Consider the following 16045-nt stretch of genomic DNA (forward strand, 5'->3'; position numbering starts at 1 on the left):
ACACTGGACTGCTACTCTCATCAAGAACTCATCTCTTTGGTTCACATTTACTAGTAAGTATCTTCATACTATACTATACGTCACATGGCTGTATGTATGAATGAGTTATTGGCTGCTGTAACCCTTTCCCCATACTGACCACAAAGAGATCCCTTCGTAAGACTATTTTAATGTAAGTAAAATCCAAAGTACAAAATACATCTAAAGTACAAAATTCCCTTTGTATTTCAACGAAAGAAACAATTACAGCAAACTCCCGTGAAAAATATGAACTATTACATTTTTTTATATAAACATTGGTTTGAGCAAGACATGTTTCAATAAAAATAAAAATATTTCATACATCTCTTCCACTGAATCAGTGCACAAACTCCTAATAAATGTGCAAAATGATTTATATTCCACTGCACATTTCATGTAGGCTAGTATTTTTGCAAAAATTAAACTATTTAAAATAAACCCATTAGCCATATGATCTGCTTAGTAGAAAACATATTCAGCTACAAAAAAACCACAACAATAAGCCAAAAAGAGTTAACATGTTTATAAGCGGAAGTGTTTAAATTAAATAGGAGGTAAAGCCCCGTATTGCACACTGCAGTAGGGCTGTAACATCAGGTGTGCACCACTCCACAAGGTGTTGATGGAAAAAAAGTTTCCTGTACAGCTTCCTGAAGCCACAAAGGCCGAAACGGTGAGAACGACAAACAGCAGAAAGAGTCTTGCTCTCTGGACGGCTGTCTCCAAGACACCTGCACACCTTAGACAACGGAGAAACCAGAGGGACGATTATGAATGAGGTAACGAAATATGATTCAGAGCTATTTTATGATGCAAAGCTTAAGTACCTTTTGGTCTGAAGATCTACTGTGACACTTTGAGGCTTCGGCGGCTCCTCCGCCTCGGATTCTTCCTGCACATACAGTAACAGACATCACTAATCCCCTCATTTCTACAGCCAGTCTTTGGATTTACAGTGGCACGCTCTAGTGGTCACTTGTGGAAGTACAGGATAATCAAACTTAAATATAAACCCAGTTGCCACTTTATAGGATGTATTGCAAGACTGCATTAGTTTAATCCAGGTGAACATAATTAACTGGCAACTGAGTGATTTTTATAATCTCTCAAGTTTAAAAGTCTATAGACAGGAGGGAGAGGTCATACATGTCTAAGATCTGCAGAGTCCGACATGTTGATTTCCACTTCAGCTGAAGAGGCCAGCAGATTCATTTCCTCTGCGAAGGACAGAGGGGGACTGAGCGATCCTTCCTTTTCTACCATCAGGTCATTCACAAAAGCGCTAGAATCCAACAGCAGACACACAGTACAGTATGACTGCAAACAGACGACTCTGTACATCATGATATATACAGTATTTAGAGCAAAAGGATATAATGTGTCAGAGTTACAATGAGGCCTCATCCAGTCTGTTCTCCAACTGCTCACTCAGCTTGTGATTTGTCAGCCTGAGATCCTGGAGCAAAGAAACATGATCAGACACCTTCAACAGCTCATACCGTTAAGACTTAATCTGAAAGCGGTCGGTAGCCGAGTGAATACTGTTCTTTCTTAACTGAATAGAAATGGTTGAGAACATATTTACCTTTATGATGTTGGAGCACTCTTCCATTGCCTCCTCCGAGTGCTTTAACTGCAAGTTTTTCTAAAACAAACACACACATGAAGAAATGTGATGTTCAAATAATTAAAAAGACAAAGAACTGTCAAGATATTCATGCTGATGTCCTAAGAGAAAGATCAATCTTTATGATCTAATCTTTGACTTTTTGGTCAGTCGCTGCCTAGTGCTGTTGTCTGTGTTCCTACCTGATGAATAACCTCATCCCTTTTAAGCAGCTCTAACTGAGCCTCTCCCATGCTACGCTGAAGAAACACACAACATAACAAATCAGAAGCTGTTTGATGATGTAACATGACTAATGCAAACACCGGTAGAATGAATGGAGAGAAATAAATAATCAAACATCCCCAAGTTGAATCCATAATGTTACCTCCAGTGTTTGAAGTGAAACCTTGAACCTGCTCAAGCCAATCTTGTCCTGGTCTCTCTCTTGCTGGAGGCTCTTGAGCTGAAAAAGTCAGAATGACATTTAAATGTGCCAAGTGTTTTGAAATGCCTGTACCTCTTCTAACTGTAGCATATGATGACAGGTCATAGTGCTATGTGAAAAGTAACAGATATCATACCTCTGTAGTTAGCTTCTTATTCTGTTCCTTTATCGTGGTGTATTCCTTCTCCTGCATAAAAACACGACAACATGAAGGGTTACCTGGATATATATGTAAAAAAAATAAAATAAAAAGAAATGTTGTCTGCAATATATCTATACTAATGTGACATCTTATTTACTTCACTAACTGTGAATGCACTGATATTTAGATTTAAACCTACTGTGCAGTTGCCCTGTCTGACAAATAAGGGTAGCAAAACATTTGCATTAAATGTAATTATGTCTAAGAAATAGCCTGGAATTGTTTATAACATAATAGGCGTAAGGCTTTGGAAGAAAAAATAACATATACCACTGATGCCAAACCTCCACAGGATGGCTGTTAATGTGCTGTATAGTAATAAAACCCTAGCTGGTATTACCCTACTTTATGATTATAGATCAACAAACTTGCAATCCATTATTTTTGATTAAATGCGTAGTAAGAATTACAAAAATCTGATTGATGAAATTTTAAAGAGGAATTATCCCTTTTCTTGTCAAAGGTTGCCTAAAAAGTCAAATCCTTGACATATATTCCTGAGGTTTAAAAGTGAGATGCCACTGCAGTGAGGGTGGGCCTGAATACATTGACCTATGACCTGGATTAGACTAAAGTAAAAGACACAATTGAACCATACAAGATATGAGGAAGCAAACTATGAGAATACATTGGTTTCTAAAAGATAACACAAATCATTTGAATGTTAATTTAAGTTAATAGCAGCACAGAGCTCTGCCTGAAGAAACACTGGAATAGAGCTAGGCAGTTGATCAATGCAATGTAAGACTAGATATCATCAAGGATTTTGCTTTGCCTTCTTATACTTCTGGTTACCCACCAATTTCTGAATCTTTTGTTCACTGCATCTCTTTGCATTGATGTCATCAGCCAGGAGGGAACTGCAAGGCTCTGCTTCAACCTTCTGTGCTTCACTGATGTTCTTCTCCAGGCTGCAGAAACACAAACACATCTACCTGCTGCTGACCGTTTTTCCACCATAATGTTAAATCACTAGTTCAAAAGCACTAAGTTACAAAGATAACAGGGCTGGCGTAACAAAAACATTGAAAAAATAAAGACAAAACAGATAAAAATATAAGCCATGTAAGCCAACATGTCTGTGACAAAGGCAGCAGGAAAATCAAACTGATTATTGATATGCTAAAAGATAATTGCAGTGTTAGATAGTCATACGGCTCAGGGACCCTTCTGCTACTGAGTAGGGACAATCGTGTGTGTGACTAGTTACGCTTTCACTTGTTTTCTGAGGTTGGCGTTCTCTGAGCGAAGCACTGCTATATCATCATCTGCAACATCCAGCAATTGCCTCATTTTAGCATTCAGGTCCCTCTGTTGACTCTGAGCATAATCCAGCTCGGTTATTTTCTCAAGCATCTCCGTTGGTGTCCTACGCACGCACGCACGCACACGCACACACACACACACACACACACACACACACACACACACACACACACACACACACAAGCTATGGGTGTATAAAAAGTACAGTGTATTCACGTACACTGGCATATGCACATGCCAACACACAGACGAGATCAAGTTCCATAACAGTGATTGCAACATTTTTTCGTGTGTGGGTTTATTCAGTGAACATCACTCACATATATTCCTCTGTGACATCCATCCTGCTGGCTTACCCCTCCCTGGCGCTTGTGATCGACAAAGGTCCACCAAACAAATTACCATGAGGAGCAAAACAGCCTTTATTTATTAAATTGTTTTTTATTTTTGACAACATTTATGACTGACGGTGTGAATCTCTCAATGTAGAACTTTTAAGGATGGACTAGACTGATCCAGTTAACTTATCTAACTAACATTTACATTACTTGTATAACATACATTAATTATTAAGACACTTTTCATATAAAACAGAAATCCCTGGAATGAGAAGCGCAAAAATATCTTAGCCATTTTCCAACCTTACAAGGCTGATTTTACCTGACTAAAAAATTAGAAGAGAGATTCTGGGATTGAACTGACTCCCAGTTTATTAGTGGGGGCACTTTGACAACATCTTTATTATATTTAAAAAAAGAAGGCTATTTTAAAAGTAGCTAACGTTAACTTTCCATCGCTAGCTAGAGTTATCCAACTTTAGTTACAGTCACATTTTTAAAAGAACTGAGGTATAGCTAATGTTAGCTAAAACTCATCATTGATCAGCTAGTTTAGCTAAAATGCTAACAAGTCACATAGCTAGCTACATGTGAAAGTAACGTTAAGTTATTAGTGTTTTTCAATACCTGTTGACACCCTTTATTAATGTTTTACAGACTCAGCTAGCTAGCTATCGCTAGCTAGTAACATTAGCTACATGCTACCATTAGCTAACGTTTCAGTTAGCTAGCTAGCATGATACCACCCGTAGATACAAGTTGACCAAAGGTTAGCATACTACTACAACTGCTAATGTTTTATACTTAAATCCGCTTTAAAATGGACAACAAAAATGCCTTACCAGGGATAACTCCAAACTAATAAGGTTAGAGACTGTGGTCTAAAGTACAGCAGCTAAATTGTAGTTCTGGCTGCTAAACCAAGCGCAGGAAGCCTGCGTTGCCAAGTTACCATGCACCTGCCACTACCTGGGTCGCCTTCAAGCCTTTATTTATTTATTTATTCTTCTTTCTTTTTTTTTCTTTTTTACAGTCACTGGTTCAGCCCAGAGTGATAGAGGAAGACTCTCTCTCTCTATGGCTCTGGTTCAGCCCAGTGACTAAAGATATTCAGCCCCAACCCAGAGACAAAACGGTGGTGTATGCAGAGCACGCCGTTTCACACCATGGATGTAGTTTAATAATACGCTGAACAAAATTATAAACGCTTTAATGGAACGGTTGACAGCACAACTGCAATTAAAAAACCCAGTTTTTGAAAGAAGACGGGGTCCTGTTATTGACTTTCTTAAGTAGGACACAAGCCTATGCCTTAAATTGTTTGTTTCTGATTGTAAATAATGTATGACGCCCAGTCTCAGGACAATGTTCATGTTTTTTTTTCTTTTTGTATGTATTCACAATAAAGTAAAAAAAAAAAAATTATAAACGCAACACTTTCGTTTTTGCCCCCATTTTTCATGAGCTGAACTCAAAGATCTAAGACTTTTTCTATGTCCACAAAAGGCCTATTTCTCTCAAATATTGTTCACAAATCTGTTAGTGAGCACAGGTGTGGCATATCAAGATGCTGATTAGAAAGCATGATTATTGCACAGGTGTGCCTCAGGCTGGCCACAATAAAAGGCCACTCTAAAATGTGTAGTTTTACTGTATTGGGGGGGTCCGGGAGGGGTCAGTATCTGGTGTAAGGGTTAGTGTTAGGGGTAGGGTTCAACCATCTCTTTCTCTAGTTGTTGTAACCGACTTGATTGGGCAAATGCTCACATTTGATGGTGTCTGGCACTTCGAAGAGGTGTTCTCTTCACAGATGACCCTTAACACCAGATACTGACTGGTTTTCGGACCCCTCCCGGACCCTCCCCCAATACAGTAAAACTGCATATTTTAGAGTGGCCTTTTATTGTGGCCAGCCTAAGGCACACCTGTGCAATTATCATGCTGTCTTATCAGCATCTTGACATGCCACACTTGTGAGGTAGATGGATTATCTCAGCAAAGGAGAAGTGCTCACTAACACAGATTTAGACAGATTTTTGAACAATATTTAAGAGAAATAAGCCTTTTGTGTACATAGAAAAAGTCTTAGCTCTTTGAGTTCAGCTCATGAAAATTGGGGGCAAAAACAAAAGTGTTTTGTTCAGTATACGTTTTACACCCTTTCGAGGAAACGTGTCGTTGGAAAACCATAGCAAAACGGTTTATATATTGAACGTGCCCCTGTTTAGAAACAAAATGTTTGAGAAGACAGGCTCTTGGTGATTCATTATTATAAATGGTCTGTGTTGGGTTCTCTGCATTAGAATGAAATTTCAATAGGTAGATTTATTTCCTTGAAATAATTTATTTAAGCACTTTCGAATAGCAAAACCAGACAAACAATGTGACCCATGATACAGCACACAATAAAGGCAGACAAAATCAAACAATTAAAAAATATTTAAAAAAAAAAATGCTGCAATGTAAATTCAGTTTAGGACAAGAGCTCATATCAAAACAATGGCTTGTAAAAAAAAAAAAAAAAAAAAAATATATATATATATATATATATATATATATATATATATATATATATATATATATATATATATATATATATATATATATATATATATATATATATATATATATATAAATATATATATAAAAAAACTAAATTTTAAGACCAGGTGAAATAAAATGACAAAAGCAAAAGTGCAAAAAAGGGGAAATTGTACTAAGGTAACAGAAGTCCAGTTGGCGTCAAGCGCTGTGAGACATGTTAGCTGTGTCCCAAATCCACACTATATACTAAATCAAAGCAGGTTGAGTATGGAGTGTCTTCTACATACTCTAAACAGTGAGGTGAAACAGCTCCAGAAACACCTCAGAAAATATGGAAAAGATTTATCATTTTCATTCTATTGTGTCAAACATATTGTATAAAAAGGTAATGATTTCCCGTATACCTACTGCAAAAACAGGATGTTATAAAGAGTTGTATACATTACTGTGTACAATTAGTATGTCGTAGGGAATTGGGACACAGCAGTCAAGTCAGTACACGTCATGTTGTTACACTGTAGGTTTAGTTTGTAGTAGTACATTACTGACTGAAACATAGACAGCGTAATATGAAACATGGGCAAAGACTGCCCAAATGTAAATAAGTAGATTTTAAATGCTGTATTCACTTAATTACTTTACATTAGTCTGTAAATTGCAACATTAGATTTTACACTATGTACAATTTCTGTTGATTGTTTTCTTACACATGTTGTCAACTCTTGTGAACACCCTCTCAGTGCTCTCATCGTCTCACTTGGTACAACAATTTCCAGTAAAAAGCTCTGTGTAGTAAACTCAGCTGGAGCTCAGGAGTGGATGTAGACAAGATTAAGAATCCTATGGAATATTGAGGAACAGACCTTAAAAATAATCAGTACAAGAAAGGTCCATTTAAGTTGTCATCCCAAGAGGATGACTACCCAGGAGTCGTAGTCTGTAGTTGCAGGTGCTTGTTAACAAGGATTTCAAAATCATACATTTTCCATGACCAATAAAATACATTCCCATTTCAGTGATGTTTACATATATTTTCAGGGCTCAGTATTCCTGAGGAACAATGCTAATTTCTGTGTTAATACTCTGAGGCAATGAGTGTACAGTACAGATTACCTTTAGGTCAAGGTAAATATACCTTCCAGAGTAGACCCATCATTTCTTTGTCTCAGCACAAGGTAAAGACTACGGAGAAAATACCGGTAGACAGTTACACCCATTAACATCTTAAAACAACCACGCACTGGCTTCTTCCCACCCCAAGCTACCTCTTCTTGAACTGAGGTGATCTTCCCTGCTGCTGCTGCAGCTCCCGATAACATTAACCATCACCACTAAAGCAAAGACATGCGGCCTGTTAATATTCAGACCTTCAGCTGTTACCGGGTGGGTTCCAGCGATCCTGTGACCTGGAAGTTTATCCCATCTCCAGGGACAGGTGATGGGAGGAGTGGGCAAAGCCAGCAGAGGTACCAGCGAAGGCCCAGAGCGTGACGCAGGTTTCCCAGGAGCCCGAGGTTGTAGGGTCGGCGGGTCGAGTACCACTCCCTTGTGGTCTGACCCCGAAACATCAGGAAGAGATGGAAGAAGAAGAAGGCGGACACCAGCAGAAAGCCCACCACGCACGTGTCAGCAATGAAGGCGAAGGCAAAGGCACGTGCTGAGACTTGGCCTGGGGAGAGAAGGGACAGCAGCACTGATTAGATCACAGCCAACGATGGAAATCCAGGCTGAGGTTAAATTTGCACGTGAAATAGATTTGGTTATATTCCTGGAATCCATTTCATCACAAACAACCGAACTGATGTGTCAACGAGCAATGATGCCGGGTAATCTGAGCACTTTTTTCAGTAACGAGTAATCCAAGGCATTACTATTTCCAAACCAGTAATCAGATTAAATTTACTTATCCAAGTCACTGTGCGTTACTATTTTTGTCCTTTTCCTCAGTAAAAATATATATTGTTTTTGCTTTCTTCTTGGGTCTCGGGGAGTGAAGTCACGTTTTCAGCATGAGGACAGTTCACGTGTACCACGCAGCGACACAGTCACTATTTTGAGTTTGTGTCAGCTAAAGACGGCAATATTAAGGTTTGTTCTACACTCTGTGCTGGTGGCGACAAAGTGCTATCTAGCTACAAAAACACTACATCAAATCTGAAGAACCATTTGGAGTCGCAGCGCTGCAGTCAAACTACAGAGCAAGTCCCAGCAGGTGGTCCGAAGCAGAGAGCAGGAGGTCCCCCACCACCCAAACAACAAAAGCTGGACTTCGGTGCAAAACCAGTAAGTGGGGGAGAGTTAAAGAAGTTGGTCGGGCAGTATGTTGTAGCGGAAATGCTGCCCTTAAACACCATTAACTCGCTCTCTTTCGTGCCATAATAAACCAGATCCCTACTACTGGCAATGCCGAGCTGCCTCACAGTAAACCGGTTGTCATTTTTATGTTGAGGCTGTAGGAGTGTTGTTGGCAGTTGCTGAATGTAACTAATAAGGTAACTTGTAATCTAACTTTGTTACTTTTTTTTAAAAAGTAACTGTAGCAACACTGTCAACGAGCATACATAAACCATCTGCTGCATTAAAGTTAAAGAGAGCTGTGGGGAAAGTAACCTTTAATGTTGTACATTTTTTTGCATTCCTTATTATCCCCAGTTCAGCTTTTAAAGTGTCATCCAAATGTGTTTATGAATGCGACTTTCCCTGTAGACCACTGTGGGTGATTAATGGGACACTTTGACCAGAGCTTTCTCTCATGTGAGTTCTGGCTGATGAAAATAGAGCAGACAAGAACCTAATGAAGTAGGCTCCTCTTTTGCTTCTCCCTGAGGATTCTTCCATTTTTCCCCCTCCGCTTTGGGGGGATTTTTTCCTTATCTGAATTGAGGATCTAAGGATAGAGGGTGTTGTATGCTGTGCAGATTTTAAAGCCCCTTGAGGCAAAATTGTGATACTGGACTGTGTAAATGAAATGAAATTGACTTAAAGCAATGGCATTTGCTATGATATAAGTGTTTGTGATGGCACATTTAAATAGTTTTTAAAACTATTGAAATTATCTAAAATAAGTCAATCTTTGAGGTGCAAAAATTACAAACAAATATGTGTACAGTATAAGTAACGCCGGTAAGTGCCACAGCTACAAGGAATGCATGGTAACACATAACCAATACAGCACAAACCAGATCCTACCTGAAACTAGCATGATCCAGGGTATGAGCAGCAGCAGGACGCTGTGCATAGTCACACCCTCCTTCAATATGACAATGAAGACCTCTGCATTCATCAGAGTGGCGTACAGGAGGCCCGACCACATAAAAAACAAGCAGCACAGGAAGTAGCGGTAGTTACGGAAGCCCACACACTGGCCAAAAAAGACGCAGTGGTGATCCCGCCGCAGAACACACACTTTGCAGTCGTAGCAATGGGAGCAGCGAGGAGGAGTATGTGTCTCACATGTATAGCAGTACCTGTGTGGAAAAAAAGAGAGAAAATACTGTTATTTACAGTCAGAGATGCTCCTAAACAACATTTACCTCTGCACAGTTCTGGAGCTGAGCTTCTCTAAAAATAGAGTATATTTTGCTTATTTTATCTTCTTAGGAAATGTAGTGGCCTCTGTGTTAATCAGCAGATTTAAGAACTAGTGCACAGATAATTGTTAAGAGTATTTTAAATTATCTGCCTAATACAGTCACCTAAACTATAGATCTAAGAATAAACTTTCTAGGACTCTAAACAGCAAGCTAAATAATTGGCAAACACCCAAAAGCCCTTAAAAGACGAGGAAGAAAGCAGGAAATATCCATAGATGGTAAAATGGAAATGGGAAATGAGAAATGGGAATATCCGGGCAGATAGCTCCCATCATCTCTTCAGCCAGTTTGAGCTCCGGGAGGCGCTATAGAGTCCCTTTGGCAACTAAAAATGTATTCAAGCAGTCCTTCATCCCAAGTGCCATCAAAATTCTTAACTCAATAAAGTGACTGATGAGACTTAAACCACATAAATAGACATTAACTGTTTTAATGTGTAGGCTAATATGATCTATGTGTTTGTTTTACTAACTGCTTGTCTGCTTTTAATGTTTTATGTTGTCACTTGTGGTTAGTGAGCCAAAGACAAATGTCCACCCTGGTGGACAATAAAGATACATTCTTTTCAGTAGACAGGGGTGTCCATATACATATATATATATATATATATATATATATATATATATATATATATATATATATATAAAAAATGTGTGTGTGTGTGTATATATATATACACACACACACATTTTCTTTATTTTATTTTATCTGTAAGCTGCTGCTCCTTCCTTACCTCCACCCCTGGCCCATACCCTGTCCTCCCAGGAACACCCCCTTTATGCTGGGGCTGGTTCTGAGGAAGAGCAGGGCGTTCCAGCAGATGTTTCCCAGCATGAAGTACTGAGCCAGCAGGTGGACCGCTTTCCACCAGGCGGACCACACCGTCTTATTCTGGTCCGCCTCCAGCGAAGGCTCGACCAGCACCAGGTAGCTCACTTCCCCGGTGATTGAGAAGACCAGGAAAGTGTTGAGGACCACGGGGAGGTGGCGACACACCCTGTCCACCCTGAAAAACACCCGACTCGCCAAACTCGTCATGTTTCCTGCTCGTCCAGTGTGCACCTCTCGGTGATATGACAGCTCAAAGGGCGAGGACGGATTTGACAGACGCACTGTACTAACCGTTGGTTAGCTTAGTTAACCAAATAACCGCTCTGTTAGCTTTCTCTTCGAGGTTAAATTAACCGCAGTGTATCAATAATAATGTATGTAACTTTCGGACAAATTAATGTAATGCAAGAGATGAAATGTGACGCTGTTAAAGCCTCCCTCCCTACCACGAGCCGCTGGTAGCATGGATGTATTAAGAGAACGGGTGGACGGAATCAAGATTCTGCTAAAACGTGTTACATGAAAATACATCCGCGGTGCAACAACATACTGTGGTTCCGCTCTGGGTGAACGATCGTGTTCCCCTTTTAAAACACAGATAAAAAAAAAAAAGTAATGTAGATTGTCATTGTGGTTGTGTCAGACTGGTGGATTATAAATTAGATATTAGTATTAAGTCTATTAATTTGTACTTAGGCTATTTGTGCTTATGCTGCGTTATTCTACACCCCCAAAAAAGGTTGCGCATACATACCCCCTGCTCAGCCTGCTGCTGTTTCACATGCTCTGCTTTGCTCAGATGGCAGGATAGGGATGTTTTCTGCGCTCCTCCAATGAGGTAGAATGCAATGAAGTGCCATATCAATGGGTTTCAATATTTTTAAGTAAAGATTAATGGAACACTTTGACCAGACCTTTACAGTTACCTGTGTGGCATTGAAAAACTCTGATAAACTCTGCAAAGGCTCAGGAGTACAATGTGCAATGCCTTTTTAAAATCTTTTTATTGTTTTTGTTTTTTACTGCTGCTGCCCTGATTGACACCAACATCATTTTGTTGTGTTCATACAATGACAATAAAGTATCTTGAATCTTAAAAAACTTTCATTACTGATTAACCCCATTATCATGCCTATGTGTGGATGGGCAGCATGTCTCTCGTCCCTCCCCCTCTCCAAAGCGCAGACCTTAATCCATGATAATCTCTGCATCCACTGAACGCCTGCAGTCATGGCTGCATCAAGGGAGAATTTACCGTCTCTCGGACATCTGATAGGCACAGAAAGAAACACTTTCACAAAACAAAGAGAGCAGAGTCTTAAAAAAAGGTAAGATCTTTGAATGCTGCCATGAGGTCAGGTGGGTTTTACTTGTTTTTTTAAACAATAATACAATAATTATCATTACAAACAGAAATTACCACAATACAAATAGACTACTAATACTGAGGTACTAACATAGACTGTATGGGTACTAAAGAGGGAGCCCATATTGTGTGTGTGTGTTTGTGCGCGAATGTGTGTGTGTGTGTGTGTGTGTGTGTAAGATGCTGTATTATGATGCACTCATGTCTTTTCATCTCACAGTGTCAACAGGCCTGTGCTGTTGCAAGCAGACTTTTTAATTCCTCAGAGTCATCATCAGCTGTAAGTGCACATACAAAAGGCATGTGCATCATAGTGTACGTTGGTGTAAATGTTTTGAATCTCTGACGTGTGTGTGTGTGCATGTGTGTTTACTGTAGCGAGGTAATGGATCTGCAGCAGCGCTGGCAGGAGCTGAAGGAGAGAGAGCTTACAGCCCAACATCACAACAGGCTGCTGCTGCAGCAGTTTGACGAAGCCCAGGACACACTGAGCGAGATGATAACTCTCACTGCTGCCATGAAAACTATTCGGGTGCACAGACACAAACACAACAAACAACTCCCATCTGTGAATCTATCTGTTTAGCCCTGCCACTGTGAAGCTCTGGTGCTGAATCTTCTTCTTGACCCTTGACCCCTTCAGAAGGAGTATGAACGGTACTTGGAGGAGAACTCCCCCCGCTGGCAGCAGCAACTCAAGGAGAAAACACAGGCTGCTCAGAGGAAGGTACAAGCAATTCACAGTCACGATTCACAAAGTTTGTGGCCAACGCATACAGCTGGTTCTGTCATTTTAAGAGAGCCATCAAAATATACAAAAAAAAAAAAGTTTGTATAAAATTCATCCCTTAAACTCTCTTCTTACACTCAAAAAAGGGTGAACTGAACAACTACAAAATTAGAGGATGTTCAATACAACAGCACTTTCCGCTCTGCCTCTTAAAGGTCCCATGACATGGTGCTCTTTGTATGTTTTAATATAGACCTTAGTGGTCCCCTAATACTGTATCTGAAGTCTATTTCCCAAAATTCAGCCTTGGTGCAGAATTACAGCCATTAGAGCCAGTCCCACAATGAGATTTCCTTAGGATGTGCCATTTCTGTGTCTGTAGCTATTGAGGAGGAGAGAGGGAGGAGCAAGATGGAGGGTGGGGGTGTGGCCTTGACCAACTGCCACTTTCCTCGTTTGAAAGCCATGATGTCTCTCTCTCTTTCTCATGGGTGGGCCAAATTCTCTGGGCGGGCAAAGCAGAGAAAGGGGAGGTAACCTTCCTCCTTATGACCTCATAAGGAGAAGATTCCAGATCGGCCCATCTAAGCTTTCATTTTCTCAAAGGCAGAGCAGGATACCCAGGGCTCGGTTTACACCTATCGCCACTTCTAGCCACTGGGGGACCATAGGCAGGCTGGGGGAACGCATGTTAATGTTAAAAAACCTCATAAAGTGAAATTTTCATGCCATGGGACCTTTAATCATAATCATTGTAACCGTTTCTACCTCGACCTGCCTGATGTAAAGTGTTTGTCAAAAAACTATCTGAAAATAACCTTTTATACATGTAAAAGGCATTTCTGTTGAACTTTTGCTGCATGCTTAGCAGCTCTATTTCTGTGACAAAAATGTTTCTTCCACAGAGGATGGAGGAGTATTTGAGGTCATGTCTAAAGAACACAGAGGACCATGTGACACAGTCCTCTGCAGATCGACCTTCACTTTCACAAGGTGTGTCCTCCTCTTCACTGACTTGAAAAAAAAATTGTTGCCACAATACAAATTTTTGACTCACATTTATTCTTCAATGTTAATGGTGTGTTCCAGAGACACATACAAACTCTTATGTAATATGTATCTTTGTTAGCAGGCCCTTCCACAATGCCAAAAGAAATTGCCGCACCTCCAAAACACTACAGCCAAAACAGCCACTTAGACTACAACCAAGATGGCTCCCCTCATCTCCCCTATATGCAGTCTTCCAGGCAGACCTACCCTCAATCCCAGACGGCTAGGTTTCCTATCAGAGCGCCCTATCAACCTCAGGGTTCCTCTCATGTCCCTCCATCGTTCCTCCCGCCACACATCTTCCCACATCCTCACTCATTCCAGCTCAACCACCTCACCTCCACAACTGGTCATCATCCCCCCAGCCCCAGGCAAAACCCCCCAGGCTGGTCTTGCCTGCCGCCAGACTACCCCTGGTCCTGGGCTGCTGGTGCGGCTGGGATCCCTCAAGGCTCTGAGCCTCAGCTGTACATGGAGGAGCCTCCTCCTGAGGCGGGGGAGGCGCAGGTGGCGGGGGAGGAGGCTGACACAAGCCGAGCACCGAGCTCAAAGAGAGAGACAGGTGGTGGAGACAGGAGCAGTCATGCATCCCAGGAGCTGGACATCAAACCAGGTGGGAAAGGAAAATGTGACAAGTTGAACTTTTAAGTGTTTGTAAGCTCATCTTACGCATTTATTTTCCTCCGTAGACATTTTCAATCAGCTCGATCTGATATGTCATTTTTGCGTCCAGTTCGTCTGTCCGATGGCCATGCAGAGAGCAGTGAGAGCAGTCAGGTGAGCAGAGAGAAGAGGAAGAAGAGGCAGGAGGGAGGAAGATCACAGTGTTCCTCAGACAGAGAACGATGCAGCTCTCAGAAGTAAGTAATATTCTCTATACATAGTGTCTATAATTTACAGTATATGGTAACTTTACAACAAAAAAAATCAGACAATGCTGCAAAACAACTAGCTCTAAACTATGGGACTTTGGGATAATTACAACAGTTTCATACTTGAATGAGAGAGAACTAGGAGAGAAGTACTACTAGTAATGAATTGTGATACACACAAAAAGAGAGTACGAGCACAGCATACCTCAACTTTCATTTGAATAGTTTATACACTCTTGAAGAGGTAAAACTATGCAACTTTTCACAATAAAAAAAATGAAAATAAATACTCTTGGGGGGTGGGGGGTCCTGACCTCCAAGTTGGGAGCCATTGTTCTGCCTACCATACAAATCCATTTATACACTAACCTATTATACTTATTCTGCATATTTTTCCACTCCATCCATTACTCATTTAAGGTCATCTAGGACTTCCAGTGCCCTTGTCATTGCTGCAGTCACAGTGGCCCAAAGCTCCGAAAGTGACGACTCGTCAGTGAAAGGCAGAACCAGCACTAGTAGGGGGATGAGAAGTGGGGGGCTTGCCGCTGAATCACGAAGGGCTGAGAAGGTAGCAAAGGGAAGCAAGGGAGTTGATTCAGGGAGTCACAAAGAAGAGAGTCAGTCTACTAGTGAGGAGTTACAGAGTCTAGCTGAGGAATCCAGGAGTGAAAAAGTGGGTAACCAAAGTCCTGACGACAAATCTGAGAACTATAGCGAGAAGTCTGCATCCCAGAGAGAGGAGCGATCAGCAAGTGTTAGTATAAGGACTGAAAACAGAGGTGGAGCTGAAATGGAAAAGCAGGTGAGTAGCTCTGAACAAAGCAGTGGAAGAGAAACGGATGAGGAAGAGCTAGGAGATGATGGCGATGCTGAAGAAAAAGAAAACAGTCAGACAGATGGAGAGAAAGCGGAGAGTAATGTGGAGGATAATGATGCTTCTGAAAGAAAGAATAAAGCAGAGGAAGAAGAGGAGACAGAGGAAAAGGATGAGGAGTCCGAGGAAGAGGGTGATCGTGAAGAAAGACAGTCAGACAGGTTGAAGAATGAAGATGGGGAGAACGGACAAGAGGGTTCTGCATCCTCTCAGGATGAAGAGGTGGACGAGGACGAGAGCAAAGGAGGCGAGGACAACACGGAGGACGGGGAGTCGGATGAAGAGGAGGAAGGAGCGGGGG

The 16045-nt window shown here is 40.9% G+C and overlaps 2 protein-coding genes across 4 annotated transcripts; both read right to left on the reverse strand.

The window, feature by feature from the left end:
- Positions 1-149: 149 nt before the first annotated feature.
- On the reverse strand, positions 150-5042 carry LOC114563191 (golgin subfamily A member 6B-like). 3 transcript variants are annotated; one of them, XM_028590026.1, is made up of 12 exons: positions 4724-5039; positions 3864-3937; positions 3488-3646; positions 3077-3188; positions 2212-2262; positions 2016-2093; positions 1831-1887; positions 1607-1666; positions 1413-1477; positions 1168-1303; positions 849-913; positions 150-760 (listed from the first exon to the last, which is right to left on the reverse strand). In XM_028590026.1, exons 2-12 carry the CDS (start codon positions 3884-3886, stop codon positions 565-567), a joined length of 1002 nt encoding a protein of 333 aa, XP_028445827.1. In that variant the 5' UTR covers positions 3887-3937; positions 4724-5039; the 3' UTR covers positions 150-564. The 3 variants fall into 3 exon arrangements, with proteins under 3 accessions (XP_028445827.1, XP_028445826.1, XP_028445828.1); XM_028590025.1 differs by having other exon boundaries at positions 3864-3911; positions 4724-5038; XM_028590027.1 differs by lacking the exon at positions 3488-3646 and having other exon boundaries at positions 3864-3911; positions 4724-5042.
- A 1509-nt stretch (positions 5043-6551) lies between these two features.
- On the reverse strand, positions 6552-11398 carry zdhhc24 (zDHHC palmitoyltransferase 24). Its single transcript, XM_028589584.1, has 3 exons — positions 10752-11398; positions 9615-9892; positions 6552-8094 (listed from the first exon to the last, which is right to left on the reverse strand). Exons 1-3 carry the CDS (start codon positions 11054-11056, stop codon positions 7802-7804), a joined length of 876 nt encoding a protein of 291 aa, XP_028445385.1. The 5' UTR covers positions 11057-11398; the 3' UTR covers positions 6552-7801.
- Positions 11399-16045: the final 4647 nt, after the last annotated feature.

This window comes from Perca flavescens, chromosome 10 (genome assembly GCF_004354835.1).
Source record: "Perca flavescens isolate YP-PL-M2 chromosome 10, PFLA_1.0, whole genome shotgun sequence".
Taxonomy (NCBI): domain Eukaryota; kingdom Metazoa; phylum Chordata; class Actinopteri; order Perciformes; family Percidae; genus Perca; species Perca flavescens.